Source organism: Vidua chalybeata, chromosome 2 (assembly GCF_026979565.1).
Source record: "Vidua chalybeata isolate OUT-0048 chromosome 2, bVidCha1 merged haplotype, whole genome shotgun sequence".
In the NCBI taxonomy this organism is placed as follows: domain Eukaryota; kingdom Metazoa; phylum Chordata; class Aves; order Passeriformes; family Viduidae; genus Vidua; species Vidua chalybeata.
The window spans coordinates 32,814,063-32,840,112 of record NC_071531.1 but is presented as its reverse complement, the minus strand read 5'-3'; the positions used below and the strand labels follow the sequence as shown (position 1 = coordinate 32,840,112).

Below are 26,050 nucleotides of genomic sequence, written 5' to 3'. Positions count from 1 at the left end.
TTCTGCTGGTGACAGGAATGTGTACTCATTATAACAGTAGATTCATGCCAAATTCTGCTTGAAATGTGTTTCCAAGTCTGAAATCTCTCCACACTGTAACATCTATATTTGCTGTTACTAAAGTTGGTGAGTCAACCTGGAAACATTTCAGCCTGATACTGGCATTTTTAAGGTGCCTAATTTATCTGTCAGAAACATGTGGTGTTCCTTAAAAGAGCTAATGAAATGAGCATTAAGAAACCACATAGCATGTTAAGTTATTTCTTTGTGCAGTTAAAACAGGAGCAAACTGCCTTTGGCCATGCTACCTATCTTGGGGCTAGAGATGGTTTAAGAAGCTGCTCTCTTCAGCTGTTTGTTTTGTCCCGTGTTGTTCAAATATCTGAATAACACCACTTCTTAACTCTGTTCCGTCAAATAGGCTGGGTTGAATAATTCCAGTGTTTTTCCTTCTAATGCAGGGAGCTTTGGACAGGAGGAATTAGGAAGTGAAGATGTGTAGTTGTGTTGTTTGCGGAGAGGAGGGAGAGATGTCATAAATTTTAACAGAAGAGGGTAAAACCCTTACCTATTTCTACTGCAGCCAGCAACTGTAGCTGCCAGTTAACAAGTATTCTGCTAATGGTGTTCTGAGAAATTAGACTGCTGTGCTATGACTCCAACTCCTACAGTGCAGGTACAGAATAGGTAAATAATGAGTCTCTACCTTTCACAGCATAACTGGCAAAGCATAGCATTGCAAAGGATGGCTAGCATCAAGGGCTGCTGTAGTGACATATGAACAGTTTTGTTTAAAGAGTTCCCTGTAACCTTCTCAGATGAAATTTGAATCGTTACTATTAATAAGCTATTCTCTCATTAGATGTTCAGTTCATCCGTAACAAGTGTTGCTCAGATTTGAAGGTTTATTAAAATGTGTTTCACTGCACTGATTCCCAGATGTGTTTAAATCTTTTGAAAGCTTAACTAAACTTTTTGTTAAGATAAATTTACTTATTGTGGAATAAGAGAAGATATAAAGTGAGGAAGTGTATAGATATGTCTCACTTAAAAATAGTGTTACTTTTAATAAAACAAGACAGTCATGGGTTCAGTTTTTAGATGTCTGAGTTACAAGGATACTATTACCTGTTTCAGCCTTTGTATATTAACTTTGCATATTAACTTTGTTTTGCATTCTTGAAATACTAAAGGAATTTTATATAAAATATTTACAAGCAGAATTTTTCCTAAAATTGTAGCCACTTTTAACTGTGAAGGCACATCCTTCTCCCCCAGCTTTCTTAACCTCCCTCCTAGGTCTGAGATAATTGAAACATGTCAAACCCTAAACCTTAACAAGGCAGTTCTGCTGGAAAGAAATGTATCTTTCTTAATTTATGTAACACCTGGATGTCATTGTGGCTGATTGAAAGTGGTTGGAAAGGTATGCAGTTGCAGACTTTCAGGGAAAGTTCCTTGTAAAGTAATTGCTGGAGTATTGGCGAGTCGGTGGTTTCTGCTTGTCCTGCTTTTTCCTAGTAGTCCCCAAGATGGATGTTTCATAGGTGTGTTGTTTTGAAACAAAGTTTTCGCCTAAGTCTTCAACTCTCAGAAACAATTTTAGAGAGTTTCCACAATTAGGTTACTTGCTGGGCAGGAATGAAGGATGAATGCTATAGCTCTGTATTACTTGACAGACTCCTGTCTCTATCACCCAGTGCTTATTTTATGTAGCACCAAATAGAGTCTTTTCCCCAAACATAACTGTTAAAGGGCCTTCTTTTTTCTCCATTGACTATTTCTTTATTTTTCCTATAGATACAAGACCATAATTTGGGAATTGAAGATTCAAGATACAATTATTTAACAAAACAAACAGTGTTAAGCAAAGTCTCTTTGTGAACAAGAGAGCATGGTCATTTTGTAGTTTGGTGTTGTAGCCTGGTGGTATTTACAGGGTGATAGGACTTTAGTGTTCAGCAAGGGAGGAAAAAAGTCCTGACTTTTATGTCTTTGAATGGTTTGTCTAGAGGGATCATGGAACTGGGATGTCAGTATTGACTATGTTCTGTTGTGGTACTCTGCAAGATGGTTGGGCTTTTTTTGTGTTTTTGCTCTGTGCTGCACAGTTTGGAAAAATTTGTAGAGCTAAAATTAAGCATGGTGTGGCTTTTTGTCAAATTTCTTGTTGGTTTTGCCATGTTTCTTGTTGTTTGAGTCAGGATGTGTAATTGCTACTGTCACTTTAATCTGAGAGGTCTAGACTGTAAGGAATATTTTTAATCTGTTCTTTCTCGTTGGAGAAATAAGTCCCTCATAGTCAGGTGGAAAGATGTGAATTGCCTAGGGAAAGGAATCTAACACATTATGAAATGGTGAAAGGTGAGTAGCAATGTTGAAAACAGGCTGAGGTGCTGGCTGACAGCAAACCATAAGTGACCGTGCAATGTTATCCAGTGGCAGAGAGGGCTGCTTGAATTCTTTTCTGGGTACAGAAAGGTGGGGGACAGAACTTTGAAATACTTTTTACAGCTGCAGTTGCGAAAAAAGTTTTGTACCTCCTTAGATAAAACCTTTAACCATAGAGACTACCATAAATGTGTCTAAATTTCTATAGTTTGGAGGCACTTGTTCCAAAAAATTGTTGGTTTTGTATGGTTTTGGGGTTGGTTTTTAATAATTAATTTGAAATGTGTCCTTCTTCTTGCAAGCTGTTGTTACATATATGCAGACATATGGGTTTTTTTTTTTTTCATACCCTTAGTCAGGTGTCATTTAAAACAAAGATACTTCTGTGTAGCTGCCAAGCAACAAATGTGGTTGGCTTAGGGACAAGTATAATAATGCAGTGCAAAGCAGAGTAGGGTGGCTCAGTGATCAGACTGTTAATGAAGGGACAGAAAAGAACCCCTTTAGGAATGTACATTGTTGATGTTTGTCTTAGGAATTAAAGCTACAGAGTATATAAAAATATAGTTTCCAAATTTTTATTTTAGATTTTTTTTTCTTGTTGTTTTTGACACTGTACTTGTTACCATCCGTTATTAGATTAATAGGACTTTGGGCTGTTGCATACTTGCTGTGGTGAAGAGAAAGAAGAATTAATATTCTAGCATTGGTACATAAGTGAGATCTTTTATTTATTAATAGTACTTGAAAGCATCTTAAATTTATGACATTATTTGTTTCAGAAGCATAGCAGCTCTTAGCAATGGTCCTAGAGCTTCTGGGTGTAGTTTCATAACTTCTGAGAAACTTAAGATAATATGTATCAGTGCAAAATGAAAGCATATTCTTGTGGGGACTTGCCTGCACTTAAAAGAAGTCTGACTCTTGAGGTTGGATGATGATAAGAAGTTATCTAACTTGTTTTTTTTTTTTTGAAAAGCATAAATATTTCCTATGATGTTTTTATTTCAGGCATGAAATATGAAGGTTTAGATATGTTTAGACAAAACCAGTTTTGATGATAACTTGTGTCTAAGCACCTGTTTGATTTATGTCATACCGTGTGCATTAAATATAGAAATGGGGAGTTCCACTGGGTTCAGACTTGTGGTGAATTTACAGTTTTTAATTTGTCTTTATTTTTCTTGATACTGTATATAACAAAGGTGAATGTTCATAAAATGGTATTTCTCTGATTGTCAGATGTGAATGAACTGAAGGAATGCCTCCAGGTACTAGTAAAGGAACAGCAAACTCTGGCCACACAGACTGCAACGACAGCGCTCTCAGCTATGAGGCTAAAGCAGAGGCTGGTTATCCTGGAACGATATTTCATTGCTTTGAACAGAGCAGTTCTTCAGGAGAACGTCAAAGTAAAGTGGAAAAGCAGTAGTGTTCCTCTGCCTGCAGTGGATAAGAAAAGGTAATAACACATGCATGAACAAATTAATCCATTAGAAAAGCCATAGAAAGGTTATCAACCTGTCTGTGAGGGCTTAATGTGATTTATTCCTCCTTGTGAAACATTAATGGTTAAGAAACTTCTTATTTCTTAAGATGGCTTTACCATATTAAGTGGTGTTGCCTGCCATCAGTCCTCCTTCTTGCCTGGTGCTTTCTTACAGTGTCTCTGTTTGTACTAGTAGGTTTTTATTGTAATACATTGCTGTAGATATTAAACTTTGAGCTATAAGTATACATTTATTGAAGTTTTTCTTTTGTTCTGCTCAGTTAGAAAGTACGGAGAAGCCTGTTTCAGAATTGGTGCTAATGGAAATCACATTGTTTGAATAACAACATATTTTTGTCAATAGTTGCTCAGTTAAATAGTGGCTCAGCTTACATAAATTATAAAATACAAATACATAAAAGCAGAACATAGAGCTTTAGCTTGGATGAGATATGATGTAGTTGTGCATTTTATATGCAACTATTTAATACAAATACAAAAAAAAGCTGAACATAGTTTTCCTTAGTTTGAGTAAGAAATGATGTAATTATGCATTTTATATGCAGCTGTTTCAAGGGAAGTAACTGAGTAAGGAATCATCTGATTACTTTTCATGTCTGGATAGCTATCTAGACCTAAAAAAAGAAAAATCTATCAGATAAAGCATTAAATAAAGTGTTCAGTAGTTGTCTGACAGAACAAGCAATTTGGCTAGGGAAATTTTTGTTAGATTGTCTCTAGATTAAGATACAACAGGAGAATGTAAGTAGATATCACAACTAGGTATTATGGAATTGGAGTTCTGACAAGGGTATCTTTTTCTAAATAGACTGTTCTCTTGAAATTTTTTTTCAACTCTCATTAAAAAGAGCACTGATATGTATCAGATTGCTGAAAATAGCAAGCATAATTTCTTGAAATTGTCCTAAGCTGTTCACTTTCATTGTAATCTTACAACAAAACAAACTAGACTTGGTGGTTCAGTGTTGGAAGTGGTAGGGAATCTCTTGTTGCTGACTACAAAGGGGAGCTTACTTAAATTAATTTGATTGTCTGTATGAGAAGTTAACAGAAATGAATGTGAGTTCAGTTGATTTTACCAAAGTTGAAGCTATCTCTTTTCCTTACACACACAAGTACAGAAAGTGCAAAGGAAGTTTTTTAGCACTGAGATTTGAATAGAAAGATAAGTAATGACAAAATGGGTGGAACTAATTATCAATAATTAAAGATTAATTTTAAAAAATCTTCAAGCTTAGTTTATGCAGTCCGAACTAACTAAAAATACAGACTTCCCGAGTAAATCATTAGTACATGAAGTGCCTTATGTTTGTGTATTTTGAGTAAAGCATCATCATTTCACTTTGAGTAACTACGGGCATTTTTTTTGTGGCAGTCCATTATGCTGGTCTGGTTTATATTTTTCTGTGAATCTTTTTGATATTGGACATCGAATTGTTTATTTGCAGTGGTTGAAGTTGAATTTTGGTTGCTGACATTTTGATGTTCACCTTGTTTCTCAAGGCACAGCTGTGATTCTTTACAAATAAAAATTGTGTAATTGCATATGCATGCACATGGCTAAATTAAAAAATCTTTGAATATATGTTATACAAAATAATCATAAAATAAATATATATTATTGTAATACAAATTTATTGAAACTATTCATACATAATTTTATTTAGCTCAAGGCCTGTAGGCAAAGGTGTGGAAGGTCTTGCACGTGTTGGATCCCGAGCAGCACTTTCATTTGCATTTGCTTTCCTTCGGAGAGCCTGGAGATCAGGTAGGTCTATGCTCTATACTATGAGCATATTGCATATATATTTCATTTGAAGCCATGTGACTCATTAAAGTGTGTGTATCTGTGTTAAATATTGGTATAGAACTATAAATTTGAGTGATAGATTTGCATAATTGCACTTGTGATTGTATGCTCAACAACGTTGTTGTTGATCAAAGCCACCCAAGCCAGTATCAATGTTGGGTTGTTCTGGAATACTTTATGCTGAGGAAAGTAAGTTGGGATTTCATGAAAAGCATGTATTTTTAATGCTACGTTTCAGAAAAGGTAGATTTAGTCTTTAGACATGGTCAATCCACTATATTATTACATGATAGTAGCAGCTTAGAAAAAGCTTTGTATGTGAAGCTTGTGTTTAGTTGGTGTACTTGTCAGCTATTGTCAAATGGCAGAGGTTGGCAGAATTGTCACCTGTGCCACTAAACCTGCCTGTCTCAGTCTGCACCATTTGGTCAGATGGCAGGTGTGGGCTTACTCCAGTCAGCTCTAATTCTCCTCTTTTCTCAGTGGTTGCATATGATTTGGGTTTTCACCTTTCTGAATTTTTTTTTTTTTGGTGAAGATGTCTTCAGAAGCTTGTAGTCAAATATTCATGTGAAAATTGAGAACGTTGTCCATAGGAAGTGACTTGTATCTTGTGCTGAAAAAAAGCTCCACAAAGTATTGTGTACAACAATTTCTCTGACTTCTGTAAAGGTGGGAATGTAACTGCTCTTGCTTGTTCCTTAGGTGAAGATGCAGACTTGTGCAGTGAATTGTTACAGGAATCACTTGATGCACTGCGAGCTCTACCAGAGGCATCCCTTTTTGATGAAGGGACTGTATCTTCCGTGTGGCTGGAAGTTGTAGAAAGAGCTACTAAATTCCTAAGGTCTGTTGTGACTGGGTAAGTTTCTTTTTTTTGAGCTGTTAAATGGCAAGCTTGCATCTCTCAGAAGCTGGGGGTATAAACATAGTGATTTATAGCAAATTTGAAGGATTTCCTTCCCTTTGTTATGTAGTTATACAAGCAAGCAAAAAATTAATGAGCTATTGAAATGATGCTCTTTAAACATGATTTAATGATTTTAGCTGCTTAAGAAAAATCTGAACTGGAATATTCTGAATCACTGCATGAAAACTTAGCAAAACAATGGTTTTTTACTAGTGTAAATATATCTGCAGAAGAATGCTTTGGTGATATATGTGCAGTCTTAATTGTGCCCTTCAAGTATAGTAAAATAATACAGATTTTTGTACATGAGAAAATACGCTCATGTTGGACTTGGAACAGTCAGTGCCTTGCTTTTCCCTGTTATTTAAGTAGGCTTCAAGTTGTTACCTTTTTGTAGTAGTTACTAGAAGTTGATAGTAGTTACTAGAAATGTCTCTTCAATACTGGAACTATGTCCTTAAGGGGAATATCATAAAACATATTTGAATTTCACCTGTGAAAAATGTTTTTCATGTTCTTAGCATGTTTAATAGAACTGTAGATAGGTAGTGAGGCTTGGGGTGTTTTTAATGCCTAGCTGTGCCTCTAAAATTTGATCTAGTTTGGAATGTGTGGGCTTTTCTCAGCTGTTGTCATCACCCCTTTGGTATTTTTCTGTAAGTTTAGTGGTTTGTGGGTTGCTGTAGATGGTTTTGGTAAGCAATTGTGTATTATTTCCGATTAGTTAATGTATATTGTTTGACTTTTAAATAGAGATGTGCATGGAGCTCCCAGTACCAAGGGGCCAGGAAACATTCCTTTGCAAGACCAGCACTTGGCACTTGCCATATTGCTTGAACTGGCAGTGCAGAGGGGTACACTAAGGTGAGAAGCATGAGCACTCTGATTTTTAGCCATCACTGTTGGAAAGGGCTGACAGGCTTCAGTTTTCATGGATTTGGGTTTAATGTAATAATTGTGGTTCAAAACATATGCACCATTTCACTAAGGCAGTGGTGATTGAGACCTAATACTATCTAGACTGCAAAAATCCAGTTTTTATATTTTGATAATCTGTTTAAAATAGAAAGCCCTGGCATCTGATTTTGTTTAACTTCAAAATGTAGAGATTGAATTGTATGGTTAACCTAGCCAAATGGTTTTAGGAATGAATAGAATATGTTAATAGAAAAATGTTAATTGAACTAGAAATAGAAATATTAATAGAAAATGTTGATTGCCTCTTTCAGCCAAATGTTATCTGCAGTTATGTTGCTGCTTCAACTTTGGGATAACGGAACGAGGGAAACAGATAATGAGCGATCTGCACAGGGAACAAGTGCGCCCCTTCTACCTTTGCTACAAAGATTCCAGAGTATAATATGTAATAAAGACATGCCCAATACTGAGGAAGAGATTCAGGTACTTATTCTTGGATTATTTAAAAGGGGCATTATGTTGGAATGAGATTTAATTTGCCTAGCTAAAATAATCATTAAATTATCCAAAAAAGTTGTTGTTGGTGTTTTCCATGTAGGGTGTATATACACCATGGTTGTTTGGTTTTCATGTGAACATTTGAGTTTCTTGAGTTAGGGGGAAGAATGTCACAGCATGATTAGAGGCAAGCATCATGTTTAATAGTTAAGGCTGATGTGATAATGAACTTAGATGTGGCTAAGTAACTTTTCTGCATATTTGGGTTGTTTTTATTTTGTGTTTAAAATTAATTGAACTATGACTCTTTGTGAATATTACTGAGATTGATAAAACATAATTCATCGATTTTATTATGCTTGTAACTTTATATTATATACACAGTCTGACTATTTTGTCAACATTCAGGTTTCAAATTTTTCTCTAATGTGAAAAAAGGATGTGCAGAGTTAATTTATTTTCTCTTACACTTGTGCAGATAGTCATCTTGTCTAAACTTCATGTATCTGTATGTGTAGTCTCAGAGATATACCTTGAATGTTTTTCTGAGTGCTCTCTTCTCTTTTCCAGCTGCTGACTTACCCTCTAAGTCCAAATGAAAGTTTTCTGAGGTATCTGACTTTGCCACAGGACAATGAGCTGGCGATTGATCTGAGACAAACAGCTGTGGTGATCATGGCCCATTTAGACCGTCTTGCCACCCCATGTATGCCTCCACAGTGTAGCTCTCCTACATCTCATAAGGTGATTGTTTGCAATATCAAATACAGTAAGATATTTTCCCTAAAAGCATAACTGAATTTCAGAATGCAAGGAAAACAGCTCCTAAGTTTCTTCAAATTCCTTTCTGATTTTCACAACATAACCTTGAGTTCTGAAATTTGTCTTAATTTGGGTAACTTTTATTACATTAGCCCTTTTTGAGTGAGCCTTGGAGTGCAATTTTATGGTTTATGAACCTTTCTTACCACACTATGGCTAATTCTGCCATATTTTGAGCTGTTCCTTGTGTTTCTTAGAGTAAGTTCTCAAGACCAGACTTCATAAATGTTGGGGGTCTGACTTAATAAAAAAATAAAAGAGAGAAAAAAGTAAATGCCAAACTTTCCAACCTGAAAAATCTCTGAATCTCTTACCCTAGACACTTGTTGCTCATTTAATACCAGACTGAACTGAATATGATGCATGCAAATCTTTATTTTTATTAGGTAGGTTTTATTGATTTTTTGGAAAGAACGACGGTCTCAGATTTGAGCACATATGGTATATAAAGTTTTAAAAAATAACTTGCTCTGTGGATTTTATTAAGCTGTGTATTTCAAAATTTAGTACTTACAGACTTTCTTATTTCCTAGGGATCACTGCAAGAGGTCATTGCTTGGGGATTAATAGGTTGGAAATACTATGCTAATGTGAGTGGTCCAATTCAGTGTGAAGGACTGGCCAACCTTGGTGTTGTACAGGTTGCTTGTGCAGAGAAACGTTTTCTGATATTATCTAGAAATGGAAGAGTTTATACACAAGCATATAACAGCGATACTCTGGTGAGAGTTTTTTACATGTTTTTAAAAATGTGTTGTGTATTACTTCATAAGTTTCCTCTTCTAAATATTTACAATTTCTTAGGATACTAGATGGAGACATGCTGATTTTTTTTTTTTTTTGTGACCTTCTGTACTGTCATATTTGAACTTTCAGAAATAGTGGGGTTTGTCTCTTAGGTTGATTTGATGAAAAGCATATGGATTCTGTAATTTCTATCAGACTAGAGGTTATGGATACTATAAGTGCTTTTATTGGTATGCTGGCCTTGGTAATTTCAGAAATTGGAAGATATGAAAGGGATCTTACTGTAGTGATATAACTGTGTCCAAGTGGTGTAGTTTCTCAAACAAAAATACACTGTAAATAGAAGCCTTTGTCACTAAGCCTGTAATGTTAAGATTACATTACAAACACCATTTTCATATGTACTGAAGACCTATAAAAATGGGAACAAATAACTTCAAAGCATTGCTTTTGTAATATTTGGCCATTTTTTTTCTTCATGCCTTCACCTCATTAATTTGAGAGCAAAGTTTTGATAAAACTGAAATAGGAAAACTGTACCTAGTTATGTGATGGAAAATGTCAGCAGATTTTGTAAGCATATTGCTTTTGTTTGGTTTACAGGGACCACAGCTGGTGCAGAGTCTAGCTTCCAGAAATATTGTGAAGATAGCAGCACATTCAGATGGGCATCACTATTTGGCTTTGTCAGCAAATGGTGAAGTTTTCTCTTGGGGTTGTGGAGATGGTGGAAGACTAGGTCATGGGGATACAGTGTATGTATTAAAAATAATTGTAACATTTATTTGCAAGTGTTCTGAATTGATAGTAAAAATTATTTTGTTGCGTGTATAAGCAATATTCAGCATTTGACATTTGGCTCTGTTACTGAACAAAAGTTGCATTTTCCCTGCATGTTTTCTCTGTCTGGAATATTCCTAGTTCTCTGTTAATGCTACTTTCTGAAGTTCTTGTAGGTGGAAGGTGTAGTAGTGACCACTGTTATCAGACTATTTATTAATGGTTTTATGAATCCAGAGTGCATTTTCTCTGAAATATTGACTCACATGTTGGAGCAGGGTCGTTATGTTTTATGCAATCATGTTGTACATTATTCCATTCTTTTGGGACATTACTGTCTTGCTTTTGTGTAGAAGCAATCTTCTACAACATTATTGTACAGAGGGTGTACATCAATACTTTTTAGAGATTTTATGTGTCTTCCTCCAGTGAGAATTCCCTCTGAGGCAAGAGAGGCTACACAAGGGTTATCAGTGTCATGAAATTAATTGGTCAGATACAGTAATTAAAGAATTTTTTAAACAACAGACAAACATTTTTTAAAAATATTGCACGAACTAATTGGAAACAAGTTCCAGTTGTTAGACATTCCTTCAGTGGTTTGTATATTGTTGAACAATTTGAGCTTAATTTTGGCTTGTCGTTTTATTTGTATTTTGTTACTTCAGACTAATAATAGGGCTTGCAGGTAGAATTGGAGCAATTCTAACAAGTATGTCACACCTTTTATCACCTACTCATCAAATCACCTTTTGTAAAATATGTCATCTTCTCTTTAAATAGCCCTCTGGAGGAACCTAAGATGATATCTGCTTTATCTGGGAAGCAAGCTGGAAAACATGTTGTTCATATTGCATGTGGAAGCACCTACAGTGCAGCCATTACTGCTGAGGGAGAGCTGTATACATGGGGACGAGGAAACTATGGCAGGCTTGGTCATGGTGAGTTAGTTGACATCTGCAAATAAGTTGTTGAAGAATTTAGTGCCTGTTGCAAATGATCTTTCAGCTAAATCAGCTAAAGCTGATTTGAGAACATTGTGACTTTATGTGAATTGAAATAATTATGGGAGGGATTGTCTCAAACCCATTAAATTGCCTGAGTTTTCTGGAAATAAGCAATTGGATAGAGAAAAAAAAATCTGCAATGTTCTCTGTTTCTTTCCTTGTGAAGCCAGGACTATTTTGTGGGTTAAATCCTTGTTGGATGTCTCTCAGAAACCATACAGGAGCTTAGCCGTGATACTCAAATCTGAAAACAAAATTAAACAATGCCGCCCTACACGCACGCTACAAAACATCCAAAAACAAAGAAGCAGAAGAAAACAAACAAAAGAACCTGTCCGGCCTTCTGGGTTTTGCTTCTCACAGAACCACTTTGTTTTGAAGGTTCCAGTGAAGATCAGACCATCCCAATGCTGGTCACCGGGCTGAAAGGACTCAAAGTTATTGATGTGTCGTGTGGGAGTGGAGATGCTCAGACTCTTGCAGTTACTGAAAATGGTTAGTAGCAAAACAAAACTTAAAAATTTTAAGTAAGGTTACCTGTCCTTCCTTTTACACTGAGGATATTTGTACTGCAGATATGCTTATTCTAGCAGCTTGAATTCTGTAAGAATTTGAAGCTGAAATTCCTTCTGGGGAAAAAAAAAATGTAGATTTATACATTTTGTATATAATGTTGCAGAGGTATTTCCATGCATAGATATGCAGTACATTCCTTATGAATATGTAAATATATTAAGTTTATGGTGTATATATATTTCATGTAAATGTGTAGTACATATATGTGCATGTGTCTAAATTTTATTGGTTACTATGTAAGTGCAAATATCTCATGTTGTCACAAGAGCCAGAATTCAGAGTAGGAGAGCTGTCTCTCTTAACCCTTTGGAAGTGTCAAAGAGAAGCTGCATGGAAGTTCATCTTTCCAACATCCCTGACCAAGGTGCCTAGGATGAGACCTAAATTCGAAACTTGCATTTCATTGTGAGGTCAAGCCCCAAAATCATCTCTTAGAAAGCAGATAATTCTTGGAGGCTAGTTGTTCCTTTGAAATACAGCTGGTTAATATGATGTGCATTATTTAAAAATTGAAATGTTCGCTCATACAGGAAATGGAAACCCAGATTTTATCAATTTTTTTCCTCTCTCTGGTCTCTGCCTTGCATGCTTCCATTGCTTATCAGAGTACCTTGGGGACTCTTGCTTATGCAAACAGAGAGCAGAAATGCATCAGAATGTAAAACAAGACTTTCCATTTGGACATGCATGAGTTTACCATTCTTGAACCGTAATTTTATTTACTGCAGATGCAGAATGACTTGTCTGTTTTAGGTTCCTACACCAGGACTTAGATTTAGTTTCAAAAAAAAACATGATAAACATGATGATTTAATTTCATTTGGTGGAATGCTTGAATGATATAAACTGAAAATTAAAATAGGTTTAACAGAAAAATTGATGTGGAAAAAATTTTGTGAGTTCTTATAAATAATTGAAGAAAGCAGTTTTTAATTTGCTTGATTTACAGTAAATTCTATGCTTCATTTATTTTTAAGAAGGACTTTCCACAACCTGATAGATTGTCAATGAATGTTAGATACTGCACTTTTTATGTTTAGGCTTGTCAGCATGAAAGTTTTTCAAATATTGTTCTTTCTTATTGTCACAAACAATTAGAAATTATTTAACTGCTTTTCTTAAAATACAACTTAAAATTTGTGCTTGTTACAGAATCTCAGATTATGAATTTATTTGTTAAAATAGATGACTTAATTACATGAAAAAAGCAGTGCAATTATTTTTTGTTTCGTTTCTTCTGATTTAAAGGCCAGGTGTGGTCTTGGGGTGATGGAGACTATGGAAAACTGGGAAGAGGAGGCAGTGATGGTTGCAAAACTCCCAAGTTGATAGAAAAGCTTCAAGATCTGGACATTGTGAAAGTACGCTGTGGGAGTCAGTTCTCTATTGCTTTAACCAAAGATGGCCAGGTCTACACCTGGGGGAAAGGTGACAATCAGAGACTTGGGCATGGGACGGAAGAGCACGTTCGATATCCCAAACTTCTGGAAGGCTTGAAAGGTAATTATCAGAATTGGAAATATTGCAGAGCTCTGTCTGTTGTTGGAGCTTTTTACCTGACACAAATGAACTCTGCTTTGACTGGTGATACCATGTACTCTTTCATATTTTATGCTGGTAGCATTGAAAAAGGTAATAATGTGCATTTCCCTTCACTTCTGCATTTACACCTACAAGATTTTAGTAGACTTAAAGACACTATATTATTACTACTTTAAATGTTGCATGTCTTGTGTTCTCTTAATTCTTACTGCTTTTCTTTTATTAGGTTCACAGAAACACTTATTTAAAGCAAGTATGTTTGCATTGTCATGCAAATAAATGTATATAATATATGCTTAGATTAAGGCAGGTGAATAGAATAAATGAAAATAAAAGACAACAAATAATGTCATTAAAGTTATGTTTGACTTTTGACTAGTTTGTAATGGAGAGAAAATTACTTCCTTCATTTGGGAGAAGACCTGAGGTTCTGTCTTTCCTTTAAATTGCTATTCATATATGTTGAATGATCTAAATGAGAATAATTTTACAGTCTCTCATCATAGATGGGGAGATCTTTAAATAATTCCCAAAAAAATTTCTAAGTAGAAGGGACACAAAGTAGAAATTTTTTTTTTAAACTTGTAAACGTCTGTGCTTATGTGTCTTGGTTTATGCTTTGCTGTACTCTTCCAATCCACTACTGAGGCAGAAATGAGACTCATGAAATCCATAACATGTTCCTAGTTAAGCATGGTTGTAATTAACATAGTTTTCCTTATCTCTGCTATTTTTCTGTCAATAATTGTTGTATCTAAGTTATATTTTCTATATCTAACTTTCTTACCAGGAAAGAAAGTGATAGATGTGGCAGCTGGATCTACCCACTGTTTAGCGCTGACTGAAGACAGTGAAGTGCACAGCTGGGGAAGCAATGATCAGTGTCAGCATTTTGATACCTTGCGTATCACTAAACCAGAGCCCGCAGCTCTCCCAGGATTAGACACAAAGCACATAGTTGGAATTGCTTGTGGACCTGCTCAGGTAGGCTTTAATTTTGAATTCTTTAGTTTTACTTCCCACTGAGGTTAGTGTTCTGTATTATAATCCTGGTCCTTCTTTCTGTGCTTGCATGACTTTTTGTATACCTCCTTATTCTGAGTAAATGAAGGCTTTGGAAAAAAAAAATCTTGCACAGTTCTTCTGCCAAAAAGGGGTGATTATTTTCCCTCTGTTGGGTATTCTGAGAAGCAGCTATTTATCTGTTTTGTGACACAGCAATTGAGGAGTTGTCAGCAAAATGTTTCCTGTGGCAGAAGTAGTGAGATATCTGGACTGGGTATGACAACACATTGGAAAATGTGATAAGAGTGTTCTGGATCTGTCTGGATTTATTATGTATGTTTACAAGGATGCAAGTTGAGCATTCTCTTTGACAGTTGTGCTGGTATTATTTCCACATCATCTATTACTGATTAAAGGCAGATTTAGCTTTACACTCCTATCTGTAGTCAGTGTCATATTTAGAAAATAACTAACTGTGGAACTTTGTGTGTTGTTTCCATTTATAGAGTTTTGCTTGGTCATCATGTTCAGAATGGTCAATAGGCTTGCGGGTACCTTTTGTGGTGGATGTTTGCCCCATGACATTTGAGCAGCTGGATCTGTTACTGAGACAAGTGACTGAGGGAATGGATGGGTCCTCTGACTGGCCCCCTCCTCAGGAAAAGGAGTGTATGGCTGTGGCAACATTAAATCTTCTAAGACTTCAGGTACCTTCAATTTCTTACACTTTCAGCAGTCATTGTGCTGAATGTTTTTACTAAGTTGCTTGGATGGAAGCTACGACCTTTAATGTGCCTTAAAGCACTTCTATTGATTTTTAAAAAGTGAAATAACTACACTGTCATTTTACACTCTTGGAAATTTGGCATCTAGTGGTGTTTTTTTGTTCTTCTTGACAGCTTCTGGGTTTCATTAAGAATGAACTATAAAAACAATATATAAATGGATTAAGCCTTGTATAGTCAGAGATTCTCAGCATATTTATAAATTCTAAATAGCATATTTAAAAGTGAATGACCTATTTAATTGGTGTCTGACAGTCACTGAAAATGTGCTGTTTTTTCTAGCATAATGTAGTGATGCAGAAACAGTTTAGGTTATCCTTTAGGTTTACTTCAAATTTTCGGGGCTTATAGCTACCATTCGTAATCTTTAAGTATTGGTTTAAATTCAGGATATAGGCAAGCCAGCATTTCCCTGTAATTTTATGGATTTGCAAGTGAAAGCTTGTATCTCAGTCACTGAACTTACTCACTTGCTCCAGGAGTGACTTCCTACCATTCCCATGAAGTTCATCTCACTTACTAATTAAAATTTGCCCTTTTTTTTCTTCCCCCTGCTGCGTTTATTTCAGCTTCATGCTGCCATTAGTCATCAGGTAGATCCAGAATGCCTTGGCTTAGGTTTGGGCAGTATCCTGCTCAACAGCCTGAAGCAGACAGTGGTCACACTGGCCAGCAACGCTGGGGTTCTTAACACGGTGCAGTCGGCGGCCCAAGCGGTGCTGCAGAGTGGCTGGTCCGTGCTGCTGCCCACGGCAGAGGAGCGCGCCAGGGCGCTCTCAGCGCTCCTGCCCAGTGCAGGTCAGTCCTCAAATTGAAGCTTCTTTGTTTGGGCCTTGCATTTTGACTTCATTGATAGCTTCTTCCATTCTTAGTTTCAGGAAATGAAATGAATGTCAGCCCAGGACGTAGATTTATGATTGACCTGTTGGTGGGCAGCTTGATGGCTGATGGAGGTTTAGAGTCTGCACTGAACGCTGCTATTACTGCAGAAATTCAGGTATAGTTCATCAGTTTTGCAGTTCAGGTTCTTCTGCAGGGTACTGGATTTGTTACTTTTCTAAATACAAGAGTAAATGTGCCTTCAGTTGTGAACTGTGCAGCAGCTCCTGGCATGTATCCACCATGGTTTTGTGGAGTTGCCCTACTCTTTTTTACGTTTACCACCTTCATCCCTCACTTTGCCTTTCTTTTTACATTATAATTGTTTTTAAAGAAGTGTGCCCATATGGTTGTTACAGAATATACAATACTCATTTTGTTTGGTAGGAATTGTTTCATTTTTGCTGTAGGTAAAAGTAACTTGATCTTATTACCATGAATGCTTGTTAGCAAAATGTTTCATAATCATAGTGGAAGTTCGTGTGTTTTCTTTAACTTGATTTACTTTTTTAGGATATTGAAGCAAAAAAGGAAGCACAGAAAGAAAAAGAAATTGATGAACAAGAAGCAAATGCATCAACACTTCACAGGAGCAGAACTCCATTGGACAAAGACCTTATTAACACTGGAATCTATGAATCTGCAGGAAAACAAAGTTTACCATTAGTTCAGTTAATTCAGCAGTTACTAAGGTAATTGTTTTGAATTTGTCTTTTACTTTTGTACAGAAGATGTATTTAGACTTCCTATGAACTAGTCAGCTAAACAATGGTTAATTTTGGTTAGTAAATAAAGTAAAAAAAAGCTAGCGTTTTTAGCTCCTCAGAATTCAAAATATTGAGCATTCTTGCAGCTTATCTGTAATTCTGCTCTGTTTGCTAAGGAGCAATGTTCTATACTAAATTACCCAATTTTAGGAAGATTGCCTTGGTTTTATGGACTTTGATACTTCTCTGAAAGAAGTATCTGAAAGTTTTTGTAGCCGGTACAGGACAAATGTTTAAAAGACTGTCCTTACAAAGTGTGAGAATCACCAGAAATTTGTTTAGAACTGAGTATTTTGTCCTAGTTATTTAGAACTGCCTCAAGGAGACTGTCAGCAGGGAAGAAACCTCCATTATAAATTCTTGACTGAGAGTTGTGAGTGCATGACCAATTAGAGTGCTGAAAACAAAGCTGCTTTATATCAGCCAGAGGAGCTGAAGGAGTACTTAACATAGAGGATGTATAGCAGGAAATAATTAGGAGTTTACTAAGAAATTTATTGTACTTTTTCACTTAATTGTGATGGCAACCATGTAATTTAATCAATACTGAGACTCTTTTGAGCTATGTAGTGTCACGGCTTTCACTGCAGCCTCTCAGTGAAGATTGTCAAATCGTGTTTTGTAGTGAGTGATGACAAAAAGCATGAACTTGAGGTATTTTACAAATCCCGTTAACCAAAATGTATGCACAAAACCACTGACTTTTTGAGCACTACAATGCAAAGGAGTGAAAGTTCTGGATAGAAACTTTGCAGAGGTTTCTTACATATTTATGCAAAATTGTAGCAAAAGCTTAACCCATGGACTGTGGACTGTCTTCACTCTGAGCTCCCCTTAAGTGATACTTTTATACCACTTAGGAACATTGCTTCCCAGACGATAGCCAAACTAAAAGATGTTGCTCGTCGCATTTCTTCCTGCATGGACCAAGAACTTTATAGCAAGGAGAGATCTGCTTCTCTGGACCTGTTGCTACGTTTTCAGCGTCTGCTTGTTAGCAAACTTTACCCAGCAGATTGTGTTGGCCAGGTCCCCAATACATACAGTAAGTTGTGGTTTTAAAGGTAAAAGCAAAAGAACCTCTGACCCCTCCCCAAGTATTTCTGTAATCGATTTTATGGGATAGCAGTTTCTTACTTTAGTTTATCATCTGGTCTCATTATCAGCCTAGTTGCTGTCTGAACAGTGTTTGAAAGTCGTTTATTTACATTGTTTTCTGTAAGTGATTTTTTTTTTGTTAGGTAATAGGATAATAAATTTAGGATAGATAATAAACTTTGTATAAATTTTAAAAAATGTGATTTTCTAAATTAGTGCTAATATCCAGTGGCATAATTTCAGAAGAGTGTGTCAGCTTTTGAAGTCTGTTTCTTAAATATGACTATGTGATGGTTTTCTGTGCTCTTCCTTTATTTTTGTGCAGGTCCTGACCTTTTAGGTGTTGGTTCTTTACTGAAGAAATACACTGCTCTTCTGTGCACACACATTAGTGATATACTTCCTGTGGCAACCAGCATTGCTTGTACTAGTCATAGGCATTTTGCAGAAGTATCTTGTGTTGTGGATGGAGATTTAACAGGCAAGTTTATACTTCTTGTCCTCTTTCCTTCCCCTTCCATGGAATTTTAAGACTTTCTTGAAAGTTCTAAATGACTAAGAAGGAGTCAGTTTAATTTTTTGGTTAATGGGAGAGAAGGAGGGAAAAGTCAGTGAGGAAGGCAAGAACTTTGTACTCAATGCTAATCAAAGGCAGAGTATATTAATGATGATTTACTTCTGCAATGCAATGAATGTAGAACTTGAACTAAATGTAAGTATCCTCTGTGTTTGTTTTTTGTTTTAGGCATTCTTCTTCCAGAACTGGTGGTTTCTATAGTGCTACTCCTCAGTAAAAATGCTGGATTAATGCAGGAAGCTGGTGCTATTCCTCTATTGGCTGGCTTGCTGGAACATCTAGACAGATTTAACCACTTAGCCCCTGGGAAGGAAAGGGATGACAATGAGGATTTAGCATGGCCAGGAATAATGGGTATGAACTTAGCAGCATCTGTACTGCTTTCTTAAAGTAGCTGTATAAAAATGGTGGCTGTTCATGAACTATTCTCAGGAAGGGAATCTTACTTCACAGTACAAAGTTTTATTAACCAAATTTTATATTGCAGTCATAAGGCAGTATTTATTTCTGTCAATACATTCTTAAGGAGGTTACATATAGAGGTAGCATTAAGCAGAGTACAGATGCTGCTTTTTCAAGAAGTAGTTCACATCATTTTGCATTTTGAGTATGAAAAGTTGCAGTGAAAACCTGAGTAGTACATCTAGGCATTTTGCTACTAAATTCTGTCTGTAATACAAAGGATGAGTAATGTGAAAGCTTTGAAATAAAGAATTCTTATTTTCTTGGGGCACTTTGTAATATGAGCTGTGTCTGTGGTCAAAAGAGAGGCTTCTTTTATATTAAAAAAAAAATCTGAATTTAAGCTGAAATTAAATACACAGCAAATTCCTTGCAGGCAAGTGAGTAATAAAACCAAAGTAATTTGGAGGAAGAAGTGATTAGAGCAGTGATTTACCAGCAAACTGATTGTTCTGCTCCACCTCCACACAAAACAGCCATATAGCTGGGCAATGCTAAATGACATTAAAGATTAGTGCATTAGAACACAGTATTCAGACAGTTTAATTGCACAATATGTAGACAGAAACATACTAGTAGCCACTTTTACTTCTGAGCGTATAAAAAAATAAGCAGCTTTTGAACAGATGTGAAGAATTGGATTAGGCAACTATTAAAAGAATGTTCAGAAAAATCCCCTTACTTTCTGATTTTCTGTTGAGAAATTCTCTTTTTCCTTTTATATGGGTAGGTTCATTTTTTACTGGCCAGAGTTGCAGAAATAATGAGGAGGTGACACTTATACGTAAGGCTGATCTAGAGAACCACAACAAAGATGGAGGATTTTGGACAGTGATCGATGGGAAGGTGTACGATATAAAGGACTTCCAAACCCAGTCTTTAACTGGCAGTAGCATACTTGGTGAGAATTTTCATTTGACTTAAACAAATCACTTCTGTTTCAAAGCCAGGTGGAATTAACAAATTCTTAGATACTGTATTGACTACTTCATTTTTTCATTAGCTCAGTTTGCTGGTGAGGACCCAGTTGTTGCTTTGGAAGCTGCATTGCAGTTTGAGGACACACGGGAATCAATGCACGCCTTCTGTGTTGGCCAATATATAGAGGTAAAAATGTTAATAATGGGTAAATGCTTACTAAAGTTAAGCATTACTTGCTGTCAGATTACTTGTTGGAGCTCAGTTCTAACTTACCAATTGCTATTTCTTTTGTGCAGCCCGACCAGGAAGTGATTACAACGCCAGATCTCAGCACTTTGTCATCGCCTCTGATAGACACAGAACGGAATTTGGGTCTTCTCCTTGGACTGCATGCTTCCTACCTGGCAATGAGCACACCACTTTCTCCTCTGGAAATTGAATGTGCCAGTAAGCAGGATGTCATTTTGAACTTTATTAATTGATAAATGCTTGTCAAAGCATGCAAGAAAAAGACAAAGGGCGAATAAGTTAACCGAAAATTTATCACTTTTCTAGTCTTGATATCTTCCGTAGAAGTTCTTTATTCTTAGCATTAGCTACCACACTCATCAAGATCCCAATAATTTAACAAGATTTAAATAGAGATTAGATAATTTTGACAGTTGAATTTAGCATTTCATAGTCTGCAACATAAAATAGAAAATGATGCTACACAGTCTCCTATCTCGCCAATATGTTGTCAGTTAAGAGTGGATCATGAGGTATTGGGTGTTTTCTTACTGGGTGTCTTGGTTTGGGGAATAGAAGGTATAATTCAGTATTATTAGCAGAAAATTTGCTAAGGCCCTATATCTCTAAACATATGATGGCTGCCCTGTTAGTTAATTGTTTCTTGGTTACAGAACCCTTTTTTTCCCCTTTGAAAAAGTTTTAGCAAATGATCAAGTTGCTAAATGTTGTTGAAGCCTGTGAATGCATTTTATTAGAGGAAATTGAGTCTTGATAGCTTGGTCTTTGATCAGAAGATTCACTCATGTTTTCTTTATTTTAGAATGGTTGAAGTCATCAATTTTTTCTGGAGGCTTGCAAACTAGTCAGATTCATTATAGTTACAATGAGGAAAAAGATGAAGACCATTGCAGCTCACCTGGCAACACTACCCCAAATAAATCAAAACTATATACACATCGATTAACTTTGAGTGACCATTCACAACCCTTTCTCCAAGCTATTGCAGATAATAATATTCAGGATCACACTGTGAAGGTAAGCCCTCAGTAGTTCTGTGCACAAATACTGTTTTTAAAGGGTGGTAATGGTGGTGAAAATTCTCCAAAGGTTGTAGCAAAACAACTGAAAAGTTATTTCAGAATTATTTTTTTGTGAAAAGAATGGTTGAGTACTACTAATGGATAAAATGTGTATATTTCATTTAATAGCATAATAGTATGTTATTTCTTCAGAATTTTTGAGTGGGGGAACTGAAAAATTTGAATATTCTTACAAAAAAATTGGTAATGCATTACGTCTCATATCAAGTTTCAGTAACATTGAGAGATCCTGCTCATCTCCAGTTGAACTAGGATGGAGTTTTTTTGGTCAAGATGCAAATGTATTTTATGTTTCAGGTTCACATATGCCTTTGTCTTAAAATCCCTTTGGGTCTTGAGGTTCAGGTTTCACATGGCTGGAATTGTGGAGATTATGAAAAACCCTGTGATTTACACTGAGCACTATCTTATGTAATACATTCAGATTTTCTAATCCTCTGAGTTCATCTCCTTTATGAAAAAACCCTAAATAAGTAGTTGGGAATAGTGATAATGATGAATCATGATTTATCAGAAGATAAATTGAAAATTGTGTCAGATGACCTGACTATCTCATGAAGAGATCAAAGCAGTAGTAGCTTTATTCCTTGAGTCATGTTTCTCTTGAGAAAGGATGTAGAGTATTTACAGTACTGGGTTGTAGTTGCTGTGTGCTAAATGGCACATGTGGTGTATTATATCTCAGGAATGTTAGTTCAAATTGTGGAGATTATTCGGTGTTCTCAAATGCTGTCTGTAGTATTGAGTCCTTTCATTGTATTTTAAAACTGAAGTTAAACAGAGGCTGTTGTGTGTTTTCTTAGGACTTCTTGTGTCAAATAGAGAGATACTGTAAACAGTGTCACTTAACAACACCTATCACATTCCCTCCTGAGCATCCTGTGGAAGAAGTAGGACGTCTGTTACTGTGTTGTCTACTGAAGCATGAAGATTTGGGTAGGTAGGCTTGTGGTGTGTTTGTTTTGACCAGTTTAAACTCTGCTACGGATGGTTTTGGAAATGCATATTCAAACATTGTCTTCTCCCATTAAGGTCATGTAGCACTGTCTCTTGTTCATCCTGGTACCCTTGGAGTTGACCAGGTAAAGCACAAAACCTTACCAAAATCTGTAGTGGATGTGTGTCGTGTTGTCTACCAAGCAAAATGCTCACTGATTAAGGTAAGCCTCTTAGCTGCTGATGTTAAGATGAATTTTCATTTGAAGTGTTTTATTAAAAAGTTATATATTGTTCATTTTATTGTGTATTATACAGTAATTTAATCTTTCAATGTCTTTTGTAGACACATCAGGAACAAGGGCGTTCTTACAAGGAAGTTTGCGCTCCTGTCATTGAGCGTTTGAGGTTCTTATTCAATGAGCTGCGTCCTGCAGTTTGCAATGATCTTTCTATAATGTCCAAATTTAAACTTCTTAGTTCCTTGCCCCGATGGCGAAGGGTAGCTCAGAAAATCATTAGAGAAAAAAGGAAAAAAAGAGGTAAGGCAGAATTAATGTTGTATTCTCTTTAAAACAATGGAAATCCATCTTATTTCAAGGTTTGCTGCTATATGAGACTCCTTAGATAAAGCATCAAAGCCATTTGCTTTCTGCTGCCTTTTCAGGACGTTTTATAAACCAGTGGTTGCATGTCAGATCCTACAGCAAGAACTGGCAAACAAAAGTATCAGGTTTAGTTGAGACGTGTTTCTTCATGTTCCAGTGTATTAAAAACGGTCCTTCAATATCAGACCCTCTGAATTGGTTTTAATAACATTCCACTGGAAGTCACATCTTTTTAGAAATCATGTTTTATTAAAGTGTAGTCAAACAATGATATAACTGGAAATAAATTAATGTGGTGAACAGACACCAAAGGGCTTTTTGAATTTGTCTTTAAAGGTAAAAGCATACTGCAAGTAATACCAGAGTTAACTTGGTAATAGTTGGACAGAGTTTACCAAGAATACATTTCCATTTTATTACAGACACATGTTAAGCATTGTGTGTGCTTAGATTATCATGCAAACCTAAAAATGTGATGCTGTAAAACCTAACCAGACTATATGAAATTTTTTTTTTTTTTTATAGTGCCAAAAAAATCTGAATCTGCTGATGTAGAAGAATCCAAAATAGGAAATGAAGAGAGTGATTTAGAAGAATCTTGTGTGGTACCTCACAGTCCCGTACCTATAGATAAAAAGCCCATACCAATCAAATCACCCAAGGTAGGATATTAGATTTTGAATCAACCTTGTCAATAAAAATAAGAGAAAAAAGAATGAGCTAAAGCGTTCTTGCTATAACTTGACATTTAATGTTCTGATAATGGTGTTTAGTATGTATAATTAAGTGTGACATGTTGTTTCAGTGAAGCCTGGAATGATTTTTAAAAATAAGGTTGTACTACGTATTTAGCATATGTGAAGATACCTTCTCTAATTTTTAAATTATAGATAATCTTAGAGCTTAATTTCAAAATAAAATGTTGTGACGGGTTACTTCCTCTTTTTTTTGAACATAAGGTATTTGAAATTTTATGTAGTAATAGTAAAAAAGATAATGAGTTAACTTCTTAAAAGTCATGAAAGAGCTTAGTATTATTTTTTCATTTCCCCTCCTGGTCCCCCCAGTATTTTAAATTTGGAAATTGTTTTGCATGAAATAACTTATGTTTTTAGTAATTTAAAGTTGTTTAAAAAGTTTTAACTTACTACCTTCTTGTTTTACAGGATAAGTGGCAGCCAATTCTGAGTACAGTTACAGGTGTCCACAAATACAAATGGCTGAAGCAAAATGTTCAAGGCTTGTATCCACAGTCTGCTCTCCTTAACACCATTGTTGAATTTGCACTTAAAGAAGAGCCGGTGGATGTAGAAAAAATGAGAAAATGTTTATTAAAACAGGTGACATGAATGAAAATATGCCACGTAGATAATTATGACAGTTATTAGCAATTTACACAAGTATGACAATTTGTTTTTTCTGTTTGACAGCTGGAAAGAGCAGAAGTTCGTCTGGAGGGAATAGACACTATTCTGAAATTGTCAGCTAAAAATTTTTTGCTCCCATCTGTGCAGTATGCCATGTTCTGTGGATGGCAGAGGCTTATTCCAGAAGGAGCCAATATAGGGTAAAACTTCTTGTTGCTTTTGCTTCCAGAATTCTTTAATAAGAAAACAATACTTATTTTTGTTGTTGTTTTTCTTTGAAGAGAGCCTCTTACCGACTGCCTGAAGGATGTCGATCTGATCCCGCCGTTCAACAGGATGCTGCTGGAAGTAACTTTTGGAAAGTTGTACGCATGGGCTATTCAGAATGTCCGGAACATCTTGCTAGATGCTAATGCAAAGTTTAAAGAACTAGGTGAATCTTGCTGCTGTTTTCTGTGGAGAAAACTGTTTTACATTAATATTAGTGCCTTTTTTTTTTTTAAGTTCCCAATAATTAGGATGTTGAAATCAGTTCCCTTGATTTGTGTTGAGAATTACTTTGACTTTGTTTCTGTGTGTTGTTCTAACCTTCCCACCTTGACTCCGTGTTAACTCACTTTTCAATGTTTGAGTATATTGCTGATTTCCCAGCAGCAGGTGATTGATTACTCATTAGTAACATTTTAGCATTATAATACAAATTAGTCAGTTTCTTGGAACTTCTGCTTTTAAGTTCTCAAAGCCAAGCAGGGAATAAAAAATAATTTAAACCATCAATCAAACAAATCTATAACCTATTCTATTGTAGCTCCCGATGTCAGCTGACTTTATTTATATTATGTTTGAACTAGGTCTGCAGCCTGTTCCTCTTCAAACAATTACAAATGAGAATCCAGCAGGACCAAGTCTTGGAACTATCCCACAAGCACGTTTTCTGCTGGTCATGCTGAACATGTTGACGCTGCAGCATGGTGCAAATACCTTGAGTCTGCTCCTCAATTCTGGCATGCTGGCCTTGACACAAACCACACTGCGGCTGATAGGTACTGTTCTTCTTTCTTACTCAGAAGAAAGCATTTGCTTTTCCAATCTCCTGTATTTTTTACCTGTTGATGTACCCAAATTACAGAATCACTTTGCTGCTTGAAGATAGTGCTTAATGCTATTTACCTTTACCCTGATACAGAAACCACATCTGCAAGCATGATTGAGAAAGAAGTTAATTTAATTGCAGCCTTTATTCAGTCTTTTTTTTATTATTTATTATTGGCCATCTTTTGCTAAAATTTCAGTTAATGTGTAGTTTTGGTGGAACTGTTGCAAATAAATTAAAAATGGGGAATTTAAAATTAAAATAGTAAAAACTCTTTACTCTCAGTTTCGATTGTTCTACATATGAAAGATGTTCTCAGTCTTCATATTTAAGTTAGGAGCTTTCTTTGTTCTGTTATAGAAGTTCTCTGGTGTGTTTTGCTATGATTCAAATTGCCATGGTTTTTCTCTTTATTTTTTTATATAATAGCAAACATTTGTTCCTGTAAGTTGCGTTTAAGTGGAGTGTGCATTGAAAGTTTTTCAAAAAATTCTGTTTGTAGAACCATTGAGCCAGTTGAGTCATCATTATTAATGTCTCTTATTTGTCACTTGTTTTTTCATTCAAAATTAAGTATTTCAATTCCTGTGCATTCAAAACCACTACACCTCAGTTTTCTAAAAGGTCATTTGACTTATCACCTGCAAGTCAGCTTTCCCGTTTGTTACTGGTTTTATATGACAAAGTTTACGTGCCTGTAAGTTCATATG

General features: G+C 35.8%; 1 protein-coding gene across 4 annotated transcripts in view; it reads left to right on the top strand.

The window, feature by feature from the left end:
- The window catches only part of HERC2 (HECT and RLD domain containing E3 ubiquitin protein ligase 2), a 103,039-nt gene that overhangs the window by 23,444 nt on the left and 53,545 nt on the right, over window positions 1-26,050 (top strand). For 3 of the 4 annotated variants that reach the window (XM_053933750.1, XM_053933745.1, XM_053933727.1), the window contains 31 exons: window positions 3,634-3,853; window positions 5,569-5,669; window positions 6,417-6,573; window positions 7,375-7,485; window positions 7,851-8,022; window positions 8,608-8,781; window positions 9,393-9,581; window positions 10,210-10,361; window positions 11,170-11,327; window positions 11,775-11,888; window positions 13,218-13,469; window positions 14,302-14,495; window positions 15,023-15,223; window positions 15,871-16,099; window positions 16,174-16,298; window positions 16,694-16,872; window positions 17,808-17,992; window positions 18,371-18,526; window positions 18,791-18,976; window positions 19,815-19,985; window positions 20,088-20,191; window positions 20,302-20,452; window positions 21,057-21,271; window positions 22,140-22,272; window positions 22,369-22,496; window positions 22,619-22,814; window positions 23,406-23,542; window positions 24,047-24,220; window positions 24,311-24,447; window positions 24,529-24,680; window positions 25,099-25,290. In XM_053933750.1, the coding sequence (XP_053789725.1) occupies window positions 3,634-3,853; window positions 5,569-5,669; window positions 6,417-6,573; window positions 7,375-7,485; window positions 7,851-8,022; window positions 8,608-8,781; window positions 9,393-9,581; window positions 10,210-10,361; window positions 11,170-11,327; window positions 11,775-11,888; window positions 13,218-13,469; window positions 14,302-14,495; window positions 15,023-15,223; window positions 15,871-16,099; window positions 16,174-16,298; window positions 16,694-16,872; window positions 17,808-17,992; window positions 18,371-18,526; window positions 18,791-18,976; window positions 19,815-19,985; window positions 20,088-20,191; window positions 20,302-20,452; window positions 21,057-21,271; window positions 22,140-22,272; window positions 22,369-22,496; window positions 22,619-22,814; window positions 23,406-23,542; window positions 24,047-24,220; window positions 24,311-24,447; window positions 24,529-24,680; window positions 25,099-25,290 (5,145 nt within the window). The remainder of the gene's footprint in view (window positions 1-3,633; window positions 3,854-5,568; window positions 5,670-6,416; window positions 6,574-7,374; window positions 7,486-7,850; window positions 8,023-8,607; window positions 8,782-9,392; window positions 9,582-10,209; window positions 10,362-11,169; window positions 11,328-11,774; window positions 11,889-13,217; window positions 13,470-14,301; window positions 14,496-15,022; window positions 15,224-15,870; window positions 16,100-16,173; window positions 16,299-16,693; window positions 16,873-17,807; window positions 17,993-18,370; window positions 18,527-18,790; window positions 18,977-19,814; window positions 19,986-20,087; window positions 20,192-20,301; window positions 20,453-21,056; window positions 21,272-22,139; window positions 22,273-22,368; window positions 22,497-22,618; window positions 22,815-23,405; window positions 23,543-24,046; window positions 24,221-24,310; window positions 24,448-24,528; window positions 24,681-25,098; window positions 25,291-26,050) is intronic. The other variant, XM_053933736.1, reaches the window with a different exon arrangement.